Source organism: Callorhinus ursinus, unplaced genomic scaffold (genome assembly GCF_003265705.2).
Source record: "Callorhinus ursinus isolate GAN/ISIS: 27379988/994484 unplaced genomic scaffold, GSC_fseal_2.0 scaffold18, whole genome shotgun sequence".
Lineage (NCBI taxonomy): Eukaryota > Metazoa > Chordata > Mammalia > Carnivora > Otariidae > Callorhinus > Callorhinus ursinus.
In genome coordinates, this window is record NW_027397080.1 from 4,026,995 (window position 1) to 4,044,853 (window position 17,859).

The 17,859-nt window shown below is 37.5% G+C and overlaps 1 protein-coding gene across 4 annotated transcripts in view; it reads left to right on the forward strand.

The window, feature by feature from the left end:
- Nucleotides 1-17,859, forward strand: part of FOXJ3 (forkhead box J3) — a 140,515-nt gene that overhangs the window by 82,373 nt on the left and 40,283 nt on the right. For 2 of the 4 annotated variants that reach the window (XM_073902796.1, XM_025856084.2), the window contains exons 5-7: nucleotides 124-207; nucleotides 8,495-8,542; nucleotides 15,151-15,252. In XM_073902796.1, coding sequence (XP_073758897.1) covers nucleotides 124-207; nucleotides 8,495-8,542; nucleotides 15,151-15,252 — 234 coding nt within the window. The remainder of the gene's footprint in view (nucleotides 1-123; nucleotides 208-8,494; nucleotides 8,543-15,150; nucleotides 15,253-17,859) is intronic. The other 2 variants (XM_025856086.2, XM_025856087.2) reach the window with 2 other exon arrangements.

Consider the following 17,859-nt stretch of genomic DNA (forward strand, 5'->3'; position numbering starts at 1 on the left):
CACTTTTCCACTGTTGTATCTGCAGAACGTTTGCTACTGGAGCAGAGGATTATAAAAATCCATTCTTAATGGTATAGAGTTGCCGTAATATACTGTTAATATAATTTCTTTTTTTACCTTTAGGGGTCCTACTGGGCAATAGACACCAATCCGAAGGAAGATGCGCTGCCTACTCGGCCAAAGAAGAGAGCACGATCTGTAGAACGGGTAAAAAGCTCTTTATCGCAAATTTAGTATGATAGAGTTTATGTCAGCAATATAGATTTTTAAAGTTCATTTCTAATAAGTACAACCTTAATGAAGGTAGTATTTTATTTGTATAGCATTTCTGTTTCTTCAGAGCACTTTCAGACTCATTTTATTTGATCTTAACCCCTTGAGTGAGGTAAGTAGTTTAGGAATTAAGTAAAAAGTTTGTTTTATAATTAGGGCACACCTCCTGTCTAACTGAGCCTTGAATCCAGATCTCTTAAATTTTAATTTGGTATTCTTTCCTCTGTATCTACAACATTGAGGACTGGTTTTATGTAACAAAGCTGTCCCTTTCACTGCAGATAAGCAGTCTAATTACATTGAATTTTCCTGATTGTCTTCACAATACTTTTTCCTGCTTCCAACCATGTAGTAATTTTTATACCAAATCCTATGTGTAAGTGTTGTTTGTAAGATCATTCTTGTGAATTAATGGTTAAAATTAATTTATAACAATGAAAGAGAAAAGGAGCTCTAGTTGATATCCTAAGTTATTTGTTGGAATAAACTTGGTCAACACTTGGGCTGTCATCAGACATTAACTTTAGCTTTCAGCTTTCCCCATTCTGTATTTTCGTCATCTCAACTAAAACACATATATACACACCATTCTACCCTGCTCTTCCTTAAGACTCATTTCAAACCTTAACTACATTGTGAAACTTTTCCTCATTTCTTTATTTTTGTTCTTGTAGAACTCTTACAAAGTTCTTTTATAGAATTTCTCACACTTTGTAGAAATTATTTGTCTCTGTATTTGTCTCCTTCGCTGGACTGTGATCCCTTAAGAGCTGAGAAAATATATTTGTATCTCCAGTGTTAGTATTTTTCACAGCCTATAATAAGTATCAGTAAATGTTTGCAGAATAAATCAGGGCAAGGGGAATAAGATAAAAGAAACTGGGTAATCATTTGGTCAAATAAATTTGTTTTATACCTATTCTTGGTAGTGAGATGAAACTTCCCAATCTCAAAGATAAGAACCTTAAGCTGGGTTTAAGTTGGGATCAGGTAAGCTCATGAAGTATAGCAGCAGTGGGATTTAGTGAGGCAGATTTATGGAGCCAGCAGAGGGAATTCAATATTCCAGTTATCAAGCTATATAGAATTGGAGGTGAACTCTTGGGCCAGAACACCTTTTGGTTTTATACATACCACTGTTTAAGAAATTAAAGTTTAGGGGCGCCTGGGTGGCTCACTCGGTTAAGCATCTGCCTTCAGCTCAGGTCATGATCCCAGGGTCCTAGGATTGAGCCCCATGTCGGGCTCCCTGCTCGTTGGGGAGCCTGCTTCTCCCTCTCCCTCTGCTGCTCCCCTGCGTGTGTGTTCTCTCTCTGTCAAATAAATAAACAGAATCTTAAAAAAGAAATTAAAGTTTAGTATTGGTGGGATGGTTTTCTGGTAAGTTGTAAGACAGATGTTGATGAGCTATGTATGTAATGTATGTAATGTATGTATGTAAACCATATGTAATGGTTTGAGAGGGAATGAACCTCAGTTCCTGCCCTCCAACTACTGCCTTTTAAAGGAGACTTAGCACTTGGGCTTTAATTGTGTGAAGATACGGAGTACAAAACATTTAGCTTCTATTGCCAGAATTCGAAGGAAGGGGAGAGCTATCCACATTGTTAACCCAGAGCATCAGCAAGGATGTATATCTTGGAAGGCTGAGGAATCGTGGCCTTCTCTCCTATTTGTCCTCTTATTCTGAAGTTCCTGGAACATGAATTATTTTTGGAAATTTGAATTGGTAGTTGGGTTGACAACTGTGCATTCCTTTTGGATATCAGCCCTGAATTTTATTGTTACCTTCTTTCATAGTTCTTAGAGCAATCAATCTATTTTTGAGAGTCCTTTTTTTCCTGAAGACCATATTGTCCGTTTTACAGTGGAAGTTTATAGAAATAAAGGATTCAAATTACAGAAGTATGTTTTACATACAAAGCATTTGTTCTTCAGTGTATATTTTGGACACATATTTTTTATATTTTCTACTGTTTATCTTTTTATCTTCATTTTAAGTTAAAAAGCATGTAAAAGCTTCAACAACTTACCTTTGTAGTATAGTTCCATAAAAGAGCCAGAGTCTTTTGGTTAATACTACTGATAATTATTTTGACCTGAGCTGTGTATTGGTTGCTCCTGTAGGAGAGGAACTATATAGAAAGATTCTAGCTGTAAGCAGAGTATATATAATTAGGGAGACAGATATCATTTAACAAATACTCTGAAAGATAGTCTTCATACAAAACATAATTTCTTGCTCTGACAAACTAGTTATGTCTATTTTTTCATTTAGAGGTGTTTTTCGGAGTTGAGGGGAGGTAGTATTTTTATTAGAACACTTTGTATTTTAAATGACCATTGGGTTTTATCTAAGGAAACGCATTAGATAGTCAAATAGTGATGGTTCTGAGTATGATATTTATATGTTAAAGTTTTCTCAAAAACTAAACATGGCCCATAAATTGAAACTTTTAAAAAGTTTTATTCATTCATTCATTCATTCATTCATTCATTCATTCATTTGTGAGAGTGAGAGTGAGCACCAGTGAGCAAGGGGGGCGGGACAGAGGGAGAGGCAGAGACAGAATCTTAAGCAGATTCCCTGCCCAGCATGAGCCTCACAGGGCTCGATCTCACGACTCTGAGATCATGACCTGAATCACCCGGCACCCCATTTTTATTTTTTATTTATTTATTTTTAAAGATTTTATTTATTTACTTGACAGAAACACAGCGAGAGAGGGAACACAAGCAGGGGGAGTGGGCGAGGGAGAAGCAGGCTTCCCGCCGAGCAGGGAGCCCGATGCGGAGCTCCATCCCAGGACCCTGGGATCATGACCTGAGCTAAAGGCAGACGCTTAATGACTGAGCCACCCAGATGCCCCCCTATTTTTATTTTTTAAAGTAATTTTTACACACCCAGCGTGGTGCTCAAACTCCCAACCCTGAGATCAAGAGTCACCATCTCTACTGACTGAGCCAGCCAGGCATCCCTAAACTTTTAAAAGTTTTTAAAATGTACATGGTAAGTATGTTGACATTCTTGAGGTTTATTAAATTTCTGAAATCTGTAATTTTTTTTCCCATGTGTAAACATCAGAGAGAGATGAGCTTTGAGAGGAACAGAATTGGCTTTCTAAACTGCTAAAGGGAATGGATTTTTAAAAATGAAAGTAACCATATCTTTATGTCCTAAATGAAAAATAAAGCGTGATAGTTAAGGAAAAATAAAGCAAGATAGTTATCTCCAACCTAATATTCGTAATTTCTCTGGATCACCTCCCTGGCCCTTCTATTTACATGAACATAAGCCCATGTTCTGTCTTGATCATTACAGCATTCCTTTCTTCTTTTCTTAATCCTTGCGTATATAAACGTCTCTCATTTCCCTTTTTCTTATTTCTTTCATCTTCTTACCACTTTTTCTTTATCATAAAATGAACCTGCAGACTTTAAAAATATTATTGAATAAAGTTTAGCATGGTGAAATGAATAGGCTCCTTTACTAGGAGTCCTTTGTTTCTCTTCTGGCTTTACAGGTTACTTGTTCTTGTAACTTTGGCAAATTGTTTGTTGTTTTGAGTTTCAGTATCCTTAGTTTTAAAGTGAGAAGATAGAAGTCTTAACAACTGCTTTGAACTGAATGTTTGTGTCCCCCCAAAATCCATATATTTGAAACCCTAATTTCAGTGTGACAGTATTTGGAGGTGGGCCCTTTGGGAGGTAATTAGGTCAAAAGAATGTAGCCCTCGTGAATGGGATTAGTGCCTTTCTAAGAATAGGCCACAAAGCTAGCTAACTCTCTTTGCACCATGTGAGAAACCAGTGAGGATACCTTTAACAGGGTTCTCACCAGAACCTGACCATGTTGGCACCATTATCTTGGAGTTCCTGCCTCTAGAACTGTGAGAAATACATTTTCAGTTGTTGATAAGCCACCTAGCTTATAGTCATTTTTTATAATAATCTGTGCTAAGACAACATTGTAATAATAATAGATAATTATATTGAGTTTATGTGCCAGATGCTTTTTATTTTTTTTTTAAAGATTTTATTTCTTTATTTGAGAGAGAGAGAGCACACACATGAGCAGGTAGAAGGAGAGGGACAAGCAGACTCCCTACTGAGCGTGGAGCCCGACATGGGGCTTGATCCCAGGTCTTGATCCCAGGACCCTGACATCATGACCTGAGCCAAAGTCAAGAGACTTAACTGACTGAGCCACCCAAGCACCCCCAGATGCTTTTTAAAAAATTTATATATATTAACTCGTGGAATTTTTATAGTAACTTCAAATAATGAAACTGATAGGTGTGGATGTTAAGTAAGTTGTCAAAGGGTAGTAAGGACAATAAGTACCAGGTAGCATTATGAGCCTAGGTAGTCTGCCTTTAGAGTTTATGCTGTTTACAACTGTCCTTTCCTACCACTAGTATTTGCTATGTTGAAGATCACAACAGTGCATCAGATTTCTTTGTATATGTGCATATCTTGTCAGCTAATGGTCCATGATTTTAGAAGAGAACCCCCACATTGAACATACATATATATAAAGTTGATATATGTACACACAGAGACACACACATACATGATTAGGGACATAAATATGATTATAAATGACAGAACAAGTACTAACTAATAAATCTGTTAGACCAGGCAAGGATAATTAAAGTGACTCAAAATAGATAATGCTGCCCTCAGAAGGCCTCTGGGAAGAGGAATGAAACTCGGCATGTAACTTTTTTGGATAGAAATGGTAAAGGATGTTGTTCCACTTGGAGAAAACGGTGTGCAGGGTTGATGGGGCAAGAAGTACAGGTGGGCATAATTGAGAACCTTTTTAACTGTAGTGAAGAGTTTAGGCTAGGGTGTGGACATTTAGATAAGGAATAGAAAGCCTAAAGCCTTGGAATCAAGGAAGTTAACTTTGATTTGCTAGCCTGTAGTGTTGAGAATGGAATTAAAACAGTTAAGATACTTCTCTTTATAAAATACTCCTTGCAAGAGGAGGATGCTGTAGGGGAGAAAAATAATTTTCCCTCTACCCTTCTAGGTTGTTGGCTGAGACTCCCCCTCCCCCATAATAAAAAGGCAGATTAATAGGAGAAAACCAAATTTAATTACATATGTACATATGGGAGTCCAACAAAGATATGAGACTCGATGACACCCGGGCATTTGAGGTTTATATACCATCATGAGCTAGGGAAAGGGATGTGGGTCTGGGGCTTTGGAGAAGAAGGCAATTCACAGGAAGGTGGGAGAAGGGCAAATGTTTGGTAAATTAATGTTTGTCCTGCCGTGCAGATAAGTCAGATACAAAAAGTTATCTCTGGTAATAACTTTCTTCCTGGTACAGGCCCCTTTCTAAATTCTTTTGGGCAGTTGAGGATGTAAAAAGTTTTTCCTCAGTCTACTGGGTCTTATTTGCCTTCAGCTCAAAATAATCTGCATGCCAAAGTGGCATGTTCTGGGATGGCTTGTTCTGAACCCCCTCAGTGCTGAGTAGATGGAGCTGCCATTGTGAAATGACAATGGCCTGGGCTAGGGATATATGCATGAATAAGTAAGTTCTCTAGAAAATTAGCACGGTATCTGGCCTCTTAATATGTACTCATAATTGTGTGAAATGCTGCCATTTTACCAGTTTCATTTGACACATCTTTGTTTTCTAGATACTGTGTGTCAGGCATTGTGCTAAAATGTTAGGCAGTATACCAAGAACAACGAGACACGATAAAACAGAATTCTAGCACAAGGTCAAAGTATGTATAGAAAGTCTTATAAGAAAGATATGACACATTACTGTATGCAGAGGAAGGAGACATTGTTTTACTGGGACTATCTGGGATGGCTTCATATGGGTTTTGTGCCTTGGCTTTCAGGTAGAGATAGGCAAGGCAAGATAAGGCAGCATTCACTGAGCTTTAGGCACTGCTTTAGGTGCTGGGGAAACATCATTTAACAAAACAGACATTCTCTGCTCTCCTGAAGTTTATATTCTGATTGGAGGGGGTTCAGATAGGGAGGCATGAGATAAGAGGTCATGATCAAAGATACGATATGGGGTGGTATAGTATCAGGATTTGGGAGAGAACAGAGCAGTTCATTTTATCTGGATGAGTTTTTCCTCTTTGAAATTAATTTGCATTATTCATGCCATTCAGAGAACGAGCACATAGAGCGAAGTGTTGGGGGAATAGAGGTAGGCAAGACAGACTCTTCCCTTATGAAGCTCTTAGTTAAGCAGGAAATTAAACTGATAATTCATAATATTGCTTGCTGTCTCAACATAATTAATAGTTCCCTATTCTCAAAATAGCATTTGGATGATAAATTATGTGGTCACTCTAAAGATGAGGGTCTTGAGAATTTTGGGCTCATATAGCAGAGAACTGATGTTTCAGTGAGGCCTGTTAAATGAAATAAGGCAGATGAGGATGACTGACAATGTGAAAGAGTGAGGGGGAATTACATGTACAAGTCTAGTCATTAAAAAAGTGCCCAAAGGGGCACCTCGGTGGCTCAGGTGGTTGAGCATCCGACTCTTAATTTCAGCTCAGGTCGTGATCTCAGAGTCATGAGATTGAGTCCTGTCTTGGGCTCAGCATGGAGTCAACTTGTCCCTCTCCCTCTCCCTCTGCACCCCCCACTCGCATGCGTGTATGCCCCCCATTTCATTTTTTCTGTCCTCTTAGTTTGTTTTTATACTGATTATTTCTCTTTAACCTTTTGCATATATTTTGCTTTTTAATTTGGCTTTGCTTGTTCAGTTCAACCAAAGAATATATTGAAAAGTGCCCTGTCTACTGGAAGCTGCTGAGGGTAGAAAAAAAGCAAAATTAGCTGGATATTACCTACGGAGATTTTTTTGAAGACTAGAAAACTGAAACTATGCCAAGTGATGGGGTTTTGGGTGAGGTTCAGTGGGGTGGAGTCCGGAGCCGACGACTAAGAAAGAATCCTTGAGACAGCTTTGGTGTGCAAAATGGTGGTTTATTAAAGCATGGGGACAGGACCCGTGGGCAGAAAGAGCTGCTGCACTGGGGTTGAGGGATGGCTGATTATATACTGTGGGATTGGGGGAGGTAAGGAAAAGGGCTGTTTCTAAAGAACTTTCATATGCCAAAGACACACAGGATTGGGGGGGTGGCTTGCCATTGTCTAGTTAAGGTTGTTTACCCTTCTGGTAAGGTATTAACATTAAGATAGTTGGGAGCTTCCTGGAGGAACATTACACTCTGCCCATTTCAAGTATCTGTAGATGGGCTGCAGGTTACAAAGACATTTAATTGTATTTACATTCCCTTCTGGAAGCTATTGCTAAGGCTTTTATAAGTAAACTGAGGGAGACTGATGTCTTGTAGGATTGTCATCTCTGTTAAGTTATTTGTTTTTCCTTTAGGGCAGCCAGGGATGCCTGAGGAATGTCACATATATCCCATGGCGGGGGCGGGGGGTGGGGGGAAGGTAGTGTGGTGTCAGCTTCTGCTTTGTCCTCAGCTTGCCTTCTCTTCCCTCATCACAAGGGAACTGAATGGTGAGGAATAGAAAAGGGAACTCCCGGTTTTAAGCAGTTCTTAAAAGTGCTTGAAAGAATGAGTGCTTAAAAAAGTGCTTGAAAGAATGAGTGCTTCAGATTAGTACAGTTTATCTCGTTTATCATGTTGATAATCACAGAAACATATTCTTCTCTGTTCATTCTTTGATTGTCCCCCCCAAATTAAATCATGTGTCTTGATTATTTTGTAGTATTATTCTTTGCTTATAGGAATCTGTCATGCTAAGGCAGTGTGAGGCCCATTCAGGGGGTCCATGGGGTCAAAATTGTGTTCATAATACTAAGATGTTCTTTACCTTTTTTACTCGTAATTTTTCAGGGGTTACATGATCTGTGATTTTGCCATAGATTGAATGCAGAGGTCTTCTATTAAGCAAAGCATTAAAGCAATTTGTTTAAAAATATAAAATAATGCCATTCTTCTCATTAAGTTTTTTTTTTGGAGACTATATTTTTCATACAAAACAGTATTTATGTTAACATGCAGTATGTCACTTTTAAATGAATTAATAAATTTTGTCTCAGTTTAAAATTCTAATAGGTAAGTAAAAATAGATATGTCACATAAATAAAAGCTCTTTGGGAACCTCAGTAACTTTTAATAGTGCAATGGAGTTCTGAGATCAAAAAATTTGAGGACTGTTGTGCTAAAGGAAGATTTCCTGTCTCTTCCAGGAGACATTCTTTTTGAGGAAAGAAGATCCCTGTCATGATTTGAGCTCTGTAAGTAGACAAGGAATTGAGTAGAGGTAGTTTGAGGCGTGATACTAGGAAAGTGGGGCAATTATCAAATCACTTATGTGTATGGACTGGCTCAGTCAAATTGGGAAATGCTGGGAGGTGGTTTAGAACTCTGGGCAGCAAGCTATCTATCTGTCACCTCTTCCCCCTCATTGAGTGATGCTGCTGCTGGAGGCATTACCTTTTCTGCACTTCTGGCCTGTCCTGCACAAAGCCAAATCTTGGTCCTGAACTGAAAAACAACAACAACAACAACAACAAAAAACAAAAAACAAAAATTTCAGGTGGAGAGGTAGATGTGTTTGTAGTAAACAGGGTAGAGACGAACGCAGAGGGGAATGTGGTTGCTACATGTCTTCTTTTCTGTTGGTGGAATGTATGTGTGTGTTTTCAGATCTGTGTGCACCCTTTGTTTTTTGTAGCCTCTTGCATTTTCATAGCCTTTGACTTATTTCTTAAATTGGATCCAATCCAGGAAATTCTTTAAAAAATCTTTTGTCTCTTCAAGGTGTGTATGGGCACAACTGTTAAATTAGTAGACTGAAGGTGCATCTTTTTGAGTATATTGTTTCTTGTAATTGAAAGAGACCCTTCCTGGTCACTGGTTAGTGTTTGCCTAAGTGCCTCATTCAGGATTTTAAAATAAGTGGACAAATTTAGTATTGTTGTAGAAAAAGTTGAAATGGTTGTATGTAACTGTTGCTTATGGATAGTGAGAGCACATGTTTACTGTGTTTCTGTTGGATGCTTAGCACAGGTAAGGTGCTTTGAAAGGATTCTAAGTAGGAAATAATGCTCTTGGGATGCTGCCAGTGGTAGGAAATAGAAACTCTAAAAACAAAACCAAAAAACCCCCTGAGATTGTGTTATATTTTAGCAGCATTTAATCATCCAGAGTTCTTCTGTTTAAGAACAGTAAAATTATGAGCAAAATCAAGTCGTGTTACAAAGTCATGAGGTGTCACTTTTATTAATTACAACTTTAGGGGAAATAGAACTTAGGAAGTTAGGAGACCTAGTTTTACAGTTACTGTGTTATAATTTAGATGTTTTTCTGGCCATAGTTTCTTTATATATAAATGTAAGTGGATTGTCAGCTCTGTAGGCCCTGGAAATCCCACAAGTGCAAAGGCTCCAAGGTAGAAACATACCTGGGGTCTTGAGAAACAACAAGGAGGTCACTGTGGTTGTTCTAGTGTGTGGAGGAGGGGATAGTGGTTTGGAATATAGGTGAGGTTTGGTGGGCCGACGACCAAGAAAGAATTCTTGAGACGTCTTTGGTGCAAAATGGTGGTTTATTAAAGCACAGGGACAGGGCCCGTGGGCAGAAAGAGCTGCTGCCCGGGGGTTGTGAGAGGAGTGACTGATATATACTTGGGAGTTAAGGGAGGTAAGGAAAAGGGATGTTTCAAAAAGATTTTCCTATGTTAAAGAAGGCTCACTGGATCCTGGGAGGCCTTGCCATTGTCAAGTTAAGGTTGTTTTTCCTTCTGGCAAGGCATTAACATGAAGATAGTTGGGAGCTTCCTGGAGTAACATTACACTCTGTCCACTTCAAGTATCTATCAATGGGCTGCAGGTTATAAAGACATTTAATGGTATCTACGTTTCCTTATGGAAGCTAGGTTATTGATAGAAATGCTTTGTTCCTATAAATTGCTAAGACATTTGTAAACTGAGGGAGACTCATGTCTTGCAGGATTGTGATCTCTATAAGTTAACTATTACTTTTTCCTTTCCTTTGTTTTAGGGCAGCCAGGAGTGCCTGAGGAATGTCACATATATCCCATGAAGGGGGGATGTGGGGTATCACTTTCTGCTTTGTCCTCAGCTTGCCTTCTGTTCCCTCATCAGTAGGACTTGACATCAGAGAAGTAAATGGTGGGAGCAGGAAGTAGATTGTGTAGGGCCTTGTATACCTTTTGTAATAAAGACTTGGGTTTTACCTTGAGGGAGGGGTAGAAAGCCATTGGAGGGCAAAGTAGTGACACAGGAACAGTGTAGCTGCTATAGGAGAATGGTAGAAGCAGAGAGAGAGGAAATTGCTGTGGATGGTTTTGCTAAAATCTTCTAATGCATTGTTGTGGAAATTATCTGTGGGAGTAAAAGCCAGGTAAAGTATATAAACTCACTATCTTAAACATGTTGGCCTCTGCAAAAACAAAACAAAACAACCCATATACTTTGCAATTATCCAGCTTTTATTGGGACAAAAATGAGGGCATACACATTACTTATTCTTGAAGTTGTGTGTGACAGTTCAAAGGTGATTACAAGTTTAATTAATCAGGAAGATAACTGGAAGATGGATGGATAAATAGAAAAGAGGACATTCTTCTAGGCAGAATATTCTATATTTTCTGCATATCTGAGATTGTTGTCGTTTTGTGACTTAGTTTCTGTCATTGTTTTTATATTTTATTTATTTGAGAGAGAGACAGAGAGAAACAGCACAAGAGGGGAGAGGGTCAGAGGGAGAAGCAGGCTCCCCGCTGAGCTGGAACCCCGATGTGGGACTCGATCCCAGGACTCCGGGATCATGACCTGAGCTGAAAGCAGTCGCTTAACCAACTGAGCCACCATACAGAGTAGTTTTGTTGGTTAAATGTTCCCCCATTGTGTGCCTTTTTTCATCTCTAAGCCTGAGTCTGAGTAAGGGGGGATTTAGTTAAAGGTTTAAGTGAGCAGAGGAAGGAAAGCAGTCTATATTCCTACTCTTAGAACTCCTAGAACTGAAAAAAACATTTATTTCAATTGGGTGAACATGGACTGGGTGTACATTATGTGGGAGGAACTACATGTTGCCTCCAGGAGGTAGCTGTGAATAGAATTTCCTGGGGGTTATAAAGTCAGAGAAATCCTATCCAGTAAGAGATTGTAAACCAGGAAGTGTTTTCATGAGGGTTCATTCCAGTGATTGGGTAGGATTTAGTTTACTTTTTTTTTTTTTTTACAATACTATTGAGAGGTTGTTTATGTATAATTCATCAAATAAAGTTTACAATTTGAGAAGTTTTCACATGTGAAATTACACCAGTATCAAGTGAACATTTTAGTCACCACCAAAAGTTTCCTTTCCCCTTTGTTGTTCATGCCTTCCTCCATTCTCATCTCCAGGTACGCCTGATGGGGGGGGGTGAAGGGTGGGGCAGGAATTGACATCTTAACAATATTGATTATTCCAAGCCATGAAGATGTTGTATCTCTTCATTCATTAGGTCTCTAATTTCTATCAGGAATGTTTTTTACTTTTCAATGTAGGAGACTTGGATATTTCCAGTTAGATTTAATCCTGAATATTTTGTTTTTGGAAGCTATATATTTTAAAACAGTTTTCCAATTGTTTGTTGCTTAAAAAATTAATTTAATTTTTATATACTAACCTTGTATCCTATTATGTTAGTTTTAGTAGTTACTTTATAGTGCCTTGGGATTTTCCATAATAAACAGTTATGTGATCTGCAAATAGTTTTCCTCTCCCTCTTACTCTTCTGTCTCTTCCCATCTTATTAAAGTGAACTAGAATCTCCAGTATAGTGTTAAATAGAAGTGATGAAAGTGGTCATCCTTCCCTTATTTCCATTTTGAGGGGGAAAGTACCCTGTGACATATATGTTGGGCTCTTGTAGATACCCTTTATTAGATTGAGGAAGTTCTCTAGTCCTAGTTTGCTGAGAGTTTTTAATCATGAATAGATAGGTGTAGGATTTCATCAAATACTTTTTCTATACCTATTGAAATGATCATATGGTTTTTCTTTATTCCATTAGCATGTTGAATTACACTGGTTGCATTTAGAAGGTTAAACCTGCATTCCTTGGATAAACCCTACTGAGTCATGATATATTATCCCTTTCGTATATTGTTGGATTCAGTTTGCTCTGTTTTGTTAAAAGATTTCTGCATCTGTGTTCATGAAGGATATGGATTTATAATTTTCTTCTTTTGTGATGTCTGTCACGTTTTGGTATAAGGATTATATTGGCCTCATATTGGTAGTATTCTTTCCTCTGTTTTCTGAAAAGGTTTTTGTAGATTGGTATATCTTTCTTGAATGTTTGAGAAAATTCATTAGGGAAACCATCTGGCCCTGCAGGTTTTTTTGTGGGTAGGTTTTTGATGTTTAATTTATTTGATATGGGACTTTTCAAATTTTCTCTTTTTTATGCCACTTCTGGTAAATTATATTCTTAAAGGAATTTGTCCCTTTCATCTGAGTTGTTGAATTTGTTGGTATAAAGTGGTTCATAATATCCTCTTTTAATATTTATAGAATCTGTAGTAATAACTCTTCTTTCATTCTTGAAATCAAGGATATGTATTTTCTCTTTTTTTTTCTCAGTATAGCTTTTTCTCAATTTTGTTAGTCTTTTCAAAGAACCAGGTTTTGTCTTTGTTAATTTTTTTCTGTTGTCTGTTTTCTGTTTATTTGTATATTTATCTTTATCATTTACTTCCTTCTACTTACTAATTTGTTCACTTAATGATATTTCTAGCTTTTTGTTCCCAGCGTAGGTAATTAATTGGTTTGAGACCTTTCCTCTTGTAATATAAGAATTTAAAGCCACAGGTTTACCTCTAAGGCTGTTTTAACTGCATCTCACAAATTTTGGTATGATGCATCTTTTTTATCATTTAGTTCAGAATACTTGGAAAATTCCCTTGTGAGTCCTATCTGACCCATGAATTAATTATATAAGTATGTTAATTTCTAAGTATTCCAAATGTTGGATTTTCCTAGATATCTTACTGTTTTATAATACATTTTTTTTTCATTTCACTCTTTACATATTTATTGAGACTTATCTTGTGACTCAACATGTGCCATATCTTAGTGAATATCTGTGTGCACTTGAATATGTATTCTACAGTTTGGCATAGTGTTCTCTAATATCCGTTAGATCAAGGCATTTTCTAATGTATCCCAGTGTTCTTTTTCTTACTGATTTTTAATTGTCAGTTTTTTTGCTTCATGTATTTTGAAGCTCTGTTATTAGTCACATTTATATTTATAATTGTTATGTCTTCATCAGTTCTTTTATCAAATGTTTTTAAAATGTCTGGTATAATCTGCCTTACCATCTGTTTTATCTGATACTAATGACCTGACTCATTTTATCCTTATGCTTACTGTTTGCAGTATATACATATTTCCATGTATTACTTTCAACTCATCTGTGTCTATATGTTTGAAGTTGTGACTGTTGTGGGCTGCAGTTTGCTGAGTCTTTTTTAGTATCTCTCACAGTCTTTTTATTGGAGGGTTTAGATTATTAACATTAATGTAATGATCTTGTTAGATTTAGGTCTACATTTTGTTTTCTGTTTGACTTCTATGTTTTAGTTCCTTTCTTTCCCCCTTTCCTGCCTTCTTTTAGGTTACTTAGATATATTTTAGGATTCTGTTTTATCTATTGGCTTTTTAGCTATAGATTGGGATTTATATATTGGGATTTCAGTATACATTCCTAACTTTTTGCAGTCTACTCAGTTAATATTTTACCATTTCGTACAAAATACAGAAGTCTTCCAACATATGGGTCCCTTTTGCCTCTTTCCTCATCATTCCTTCCAGTTGTAATATGTATGATACCTGCATATATTGGAAGTCTTGCAAGACAGTGTTACAGTTTTGCCTTAAATAATTATATGTGGTTCTTGAAGCCTAAGAGGAAAGCAACAGTCTTATATTTACCCAGATGTTTACCATTTCTGGTGCTTTATTTAATTCATTCCTTCAGGTCCAAGTTTCCCTGTGCTATAATTTCCCTTTAGCCTAATGAACTTTCCTGTAATATATGCAGGTCTCCTGGCACCAGATTCTCTTAGTTTTTCTTTCTCTGAAAATGTCTTCCTTTGCCTTCATTCCTAAAGAATATTTTCCTGTAATATACAGTCTAGATTGAAAGATTAGACGGATAGCCAGCCATCTGTGTTCCACAAGTTCATTCAGATGTTGATGTTCCTTCTAATCTTGTCTTTTCAGTGTTCCCTAGAGTATTACCCTTGGCTTTTTGGTTAAGCAAGATGACCACCACTGTGTCTGTGTCCCAGCCTGCAATAAGAGGGAAAGACAGAGTAGAGGAAAGCAGGTTCTTTTCAAACACATGATCCAGAACTTGCACATATCACTCTTGCTCATATCTCCTTTACACGAGTTAGTTACATGGCCACATACACCTTAGTCACATGGCCACAACTACTTGCAAATGAAGCTGTAAAGGTAGTATTTAGCTGGGCCGTCATAAGTCAATAACTATAGGGTTTTATTACTAAAAGGGAGAACAGGGGAAATGGATATTAGAGGACCGTTAGCAGTCTCTACTACATAAGTTTAGAATTTTTGCTCAACTATCCCACAGTCAATTAAAAAGAGCTGGTAAGAAGTAGCCAGACCAATGGACTTTGTGATACCAGGTCAGTAACATATTAAAATATAGTACAAGAGATTTCGGTAGGGATTTAAATTCTCGTTTTCAGAAACAAAATACAAAACTGGATGTTGGAGAATTTGATGAAATACCTTCAAATTGTGTTAAAGTTGCTGGATATATGAGCTAATAATTATTTATTTTGTTCTTGTATTTTAGGCCTCAACTCCATATAGCATAGATTCAGAATCTTTGGGAATGGAGTGTATTATTTCGGGAAGTGCCTCTCCAACTCTGGCAATCAACACTGTGACTAACAAAGTAATTCTGTTTTTTTTTTTTTTTTAACACTTTTGAAATGTTATTGAATAATACATTTAATTTGCCTTTATAATAACAATAGAGTTCTATATGATTGAGTTTAAAGATGACATAAATTTGGCTAGCTTATACATGGCAGCTTGAAAGCTTGAATCCACAATGTTTTGAGGTATACACAAATTAGAAGAAAATATTTCTCTAAAGAAGTTGGAGGATGCTTATTGGGAAGCTCTATTTAATTTAAATTCTTGACAATGCCAGTTCCCCATTGATAGAATTTTTGAGTCAGTATTTTATTGAATCAATTTGTTTCAAAAACCGTTGACTACCCCTCTGAATATGTTCTTGAAAAAAAATTGTCAGATTCCCAAGAGGTCAACAGAATCCAGTAAAATGAATAATTTGGACAAACTCATAGAGTTCTCTGAATGGTCGTCAACCTGTTTCATGATATTCAAGTGTAGGTGCATATCCAGAAATAGCATGTAGTAGTTCGCTTTCTTTTCCTTCCCTTCCTTCCCCTTCCTTTTCTCCCCTTCCCCCCCTTCCCTTTCCCTTCTCTTTTCTTTTCTTTTTGAAGCAAGGGCCAAAACTTCAAAATTTCATGCCAAGTCATTAGATACCTAGTGGAATACAACTGTTTCTTCTTTACAAGGTAATTTCTTAAGCGTGTATCTCAAAACCCTAAAAAGGGTCTGGGAGATTCATGAAGTAACTTAAGTTCTGTGCATGTATTTCCTCCTTTACTAGACCATGAGCATCTTGAAGCCATATATGTCTCATGCTCCTACTCTCTTTCAATCTCACTTTCAAATATTGCTTTTACCTCTTCTCCTCTCTCCCTTGCTTTCACTTGTTCTTGCTTTATTTCTTATTTTATCATGCACACACATAAACACACACACAGATATATATACATTAATTGTACTGATACACTGTATACATAGGATCTTTTTATTTGTAGAAAGATAATAAACCAATAGAAGCATACTATCATCTTAGTGACTGATCAGATTTACAATTTATTTTTTTTTATTTTTTATTTTTTTTAGATTTATTTTATTTTTATTTATTTATTTGAGAGAGAGAGAGAGAGAGAATGAGAGATAGAGAGCACGAGAGGGAAGAGGGTCAGAGGGAGAAGCAGACTCCCTGCTGAGCAGGGAGCCCGATGTGGGACTCGATCCCGGGACTCCAGGATCATGACTTGAGCCGAAGGCAGTCGCTTAACCAACTGAGCCACCCAGGCGCCCAGATTTACAATTTAGAAAGGAAGCTGGCAGCTGAAGTATAGAGTATTGATTTTTCCCAAATACCAATCCATGGAATGATTCCATCAGAATCACTTAGGGGAGGAATATGTGGGTGCATGTGTGTGTGTGTTTAGCGGTGCTGGTGGTAATTCCAAGGTATTATTACAGGTCTGCCAAATCATTTATTTTATACTTATAGATAGGGTTCAGAAATCTGTACTTTAAGAAATCATCCCTGGGCGCCTGGGTGGCTCAGTTGGTTAAGCATCTGCCTTCCGATTGGGTCATGATCCCAGGGTCCTGGGATTGAGCCCCACATCAGGCTCCCTGCTCAGTGGGGAGCCTGCTTTTCCCTCTCCCTCTCCCTCTGCCATAACCCCCAGTCGTACTCTCTGGCTCTCTCTCTCTCTCTCTCTAAAATAAATAAAATCTTAAAAAAAAAAAAGAAAAGAAAGAAATTATCCCTAATGGTGCCCAACTAAACTTAAGAATTTCTAGTGGAGCATATGGGCTAGAATCAGAAATATCCAATACTGTTCCATATAGTAGTCCAAGTAGGAGATACTGAGGCCTAAACATAGATAGTAGTAGCTTTTAGGAAAATAGTAATGCTAGGACTTCATGATGAAATAATACAGGGGTCAAAGGAGCTGGAGTGTTTGGACTTCTGCTTCTAGATATGATGGAATAGGTAGTATTAGATTAATACTTCTTTCTATCTATATAAAATACCACCATCCCCCACTAATAAAAAAGAGGGGAGAGGCACTGGAGAACAGAAAAGCCATGACTTCAGGACTAAAGATCCCAGGGAAAAGGGAAATACATTGAGATAAGCCATGCATATTTCCCTTGGGACATTTCTCAATTCTCAGTGCATGGCGTGGAGGCTAAACAGAAAGCAGAAGCTTAGAGCAGTCATTGGGCTAGGAAGACAAAAACTGGAGTTTGAGGCTACCAAGAGCCAGGGCTTGAGGACTAAGATCCTGTTGAATATCAGAAGTGAGTTCAACTTCTTACAAGTAATATCCACTTAAGGCACTTGCTAATTCCTAACTCATGTGTATTTGGGCTTAGGCATAGATAAATCAAGTGGATTTTTCACTATTTAGAATCAAGCGGCCTTACAGAGAAGGAGGGAACAAAAATTATTGTTCATGATCTTCAAGGAGGAGGGGAGCCATGGTAAACACTCCAGCCTTTCAAGTTGATAGCTCAGAATGGTTATGGTCTGTCAGAGCAAACCAAAATAGACCAGCTTCAAATTGTTACTTAGAGTGGTTGCTAATATTTTTTCTGCTTGCCAAAAGAAAACTAAATCCTTTCTGGAAGAAATTAACATCATCCTGAGCTT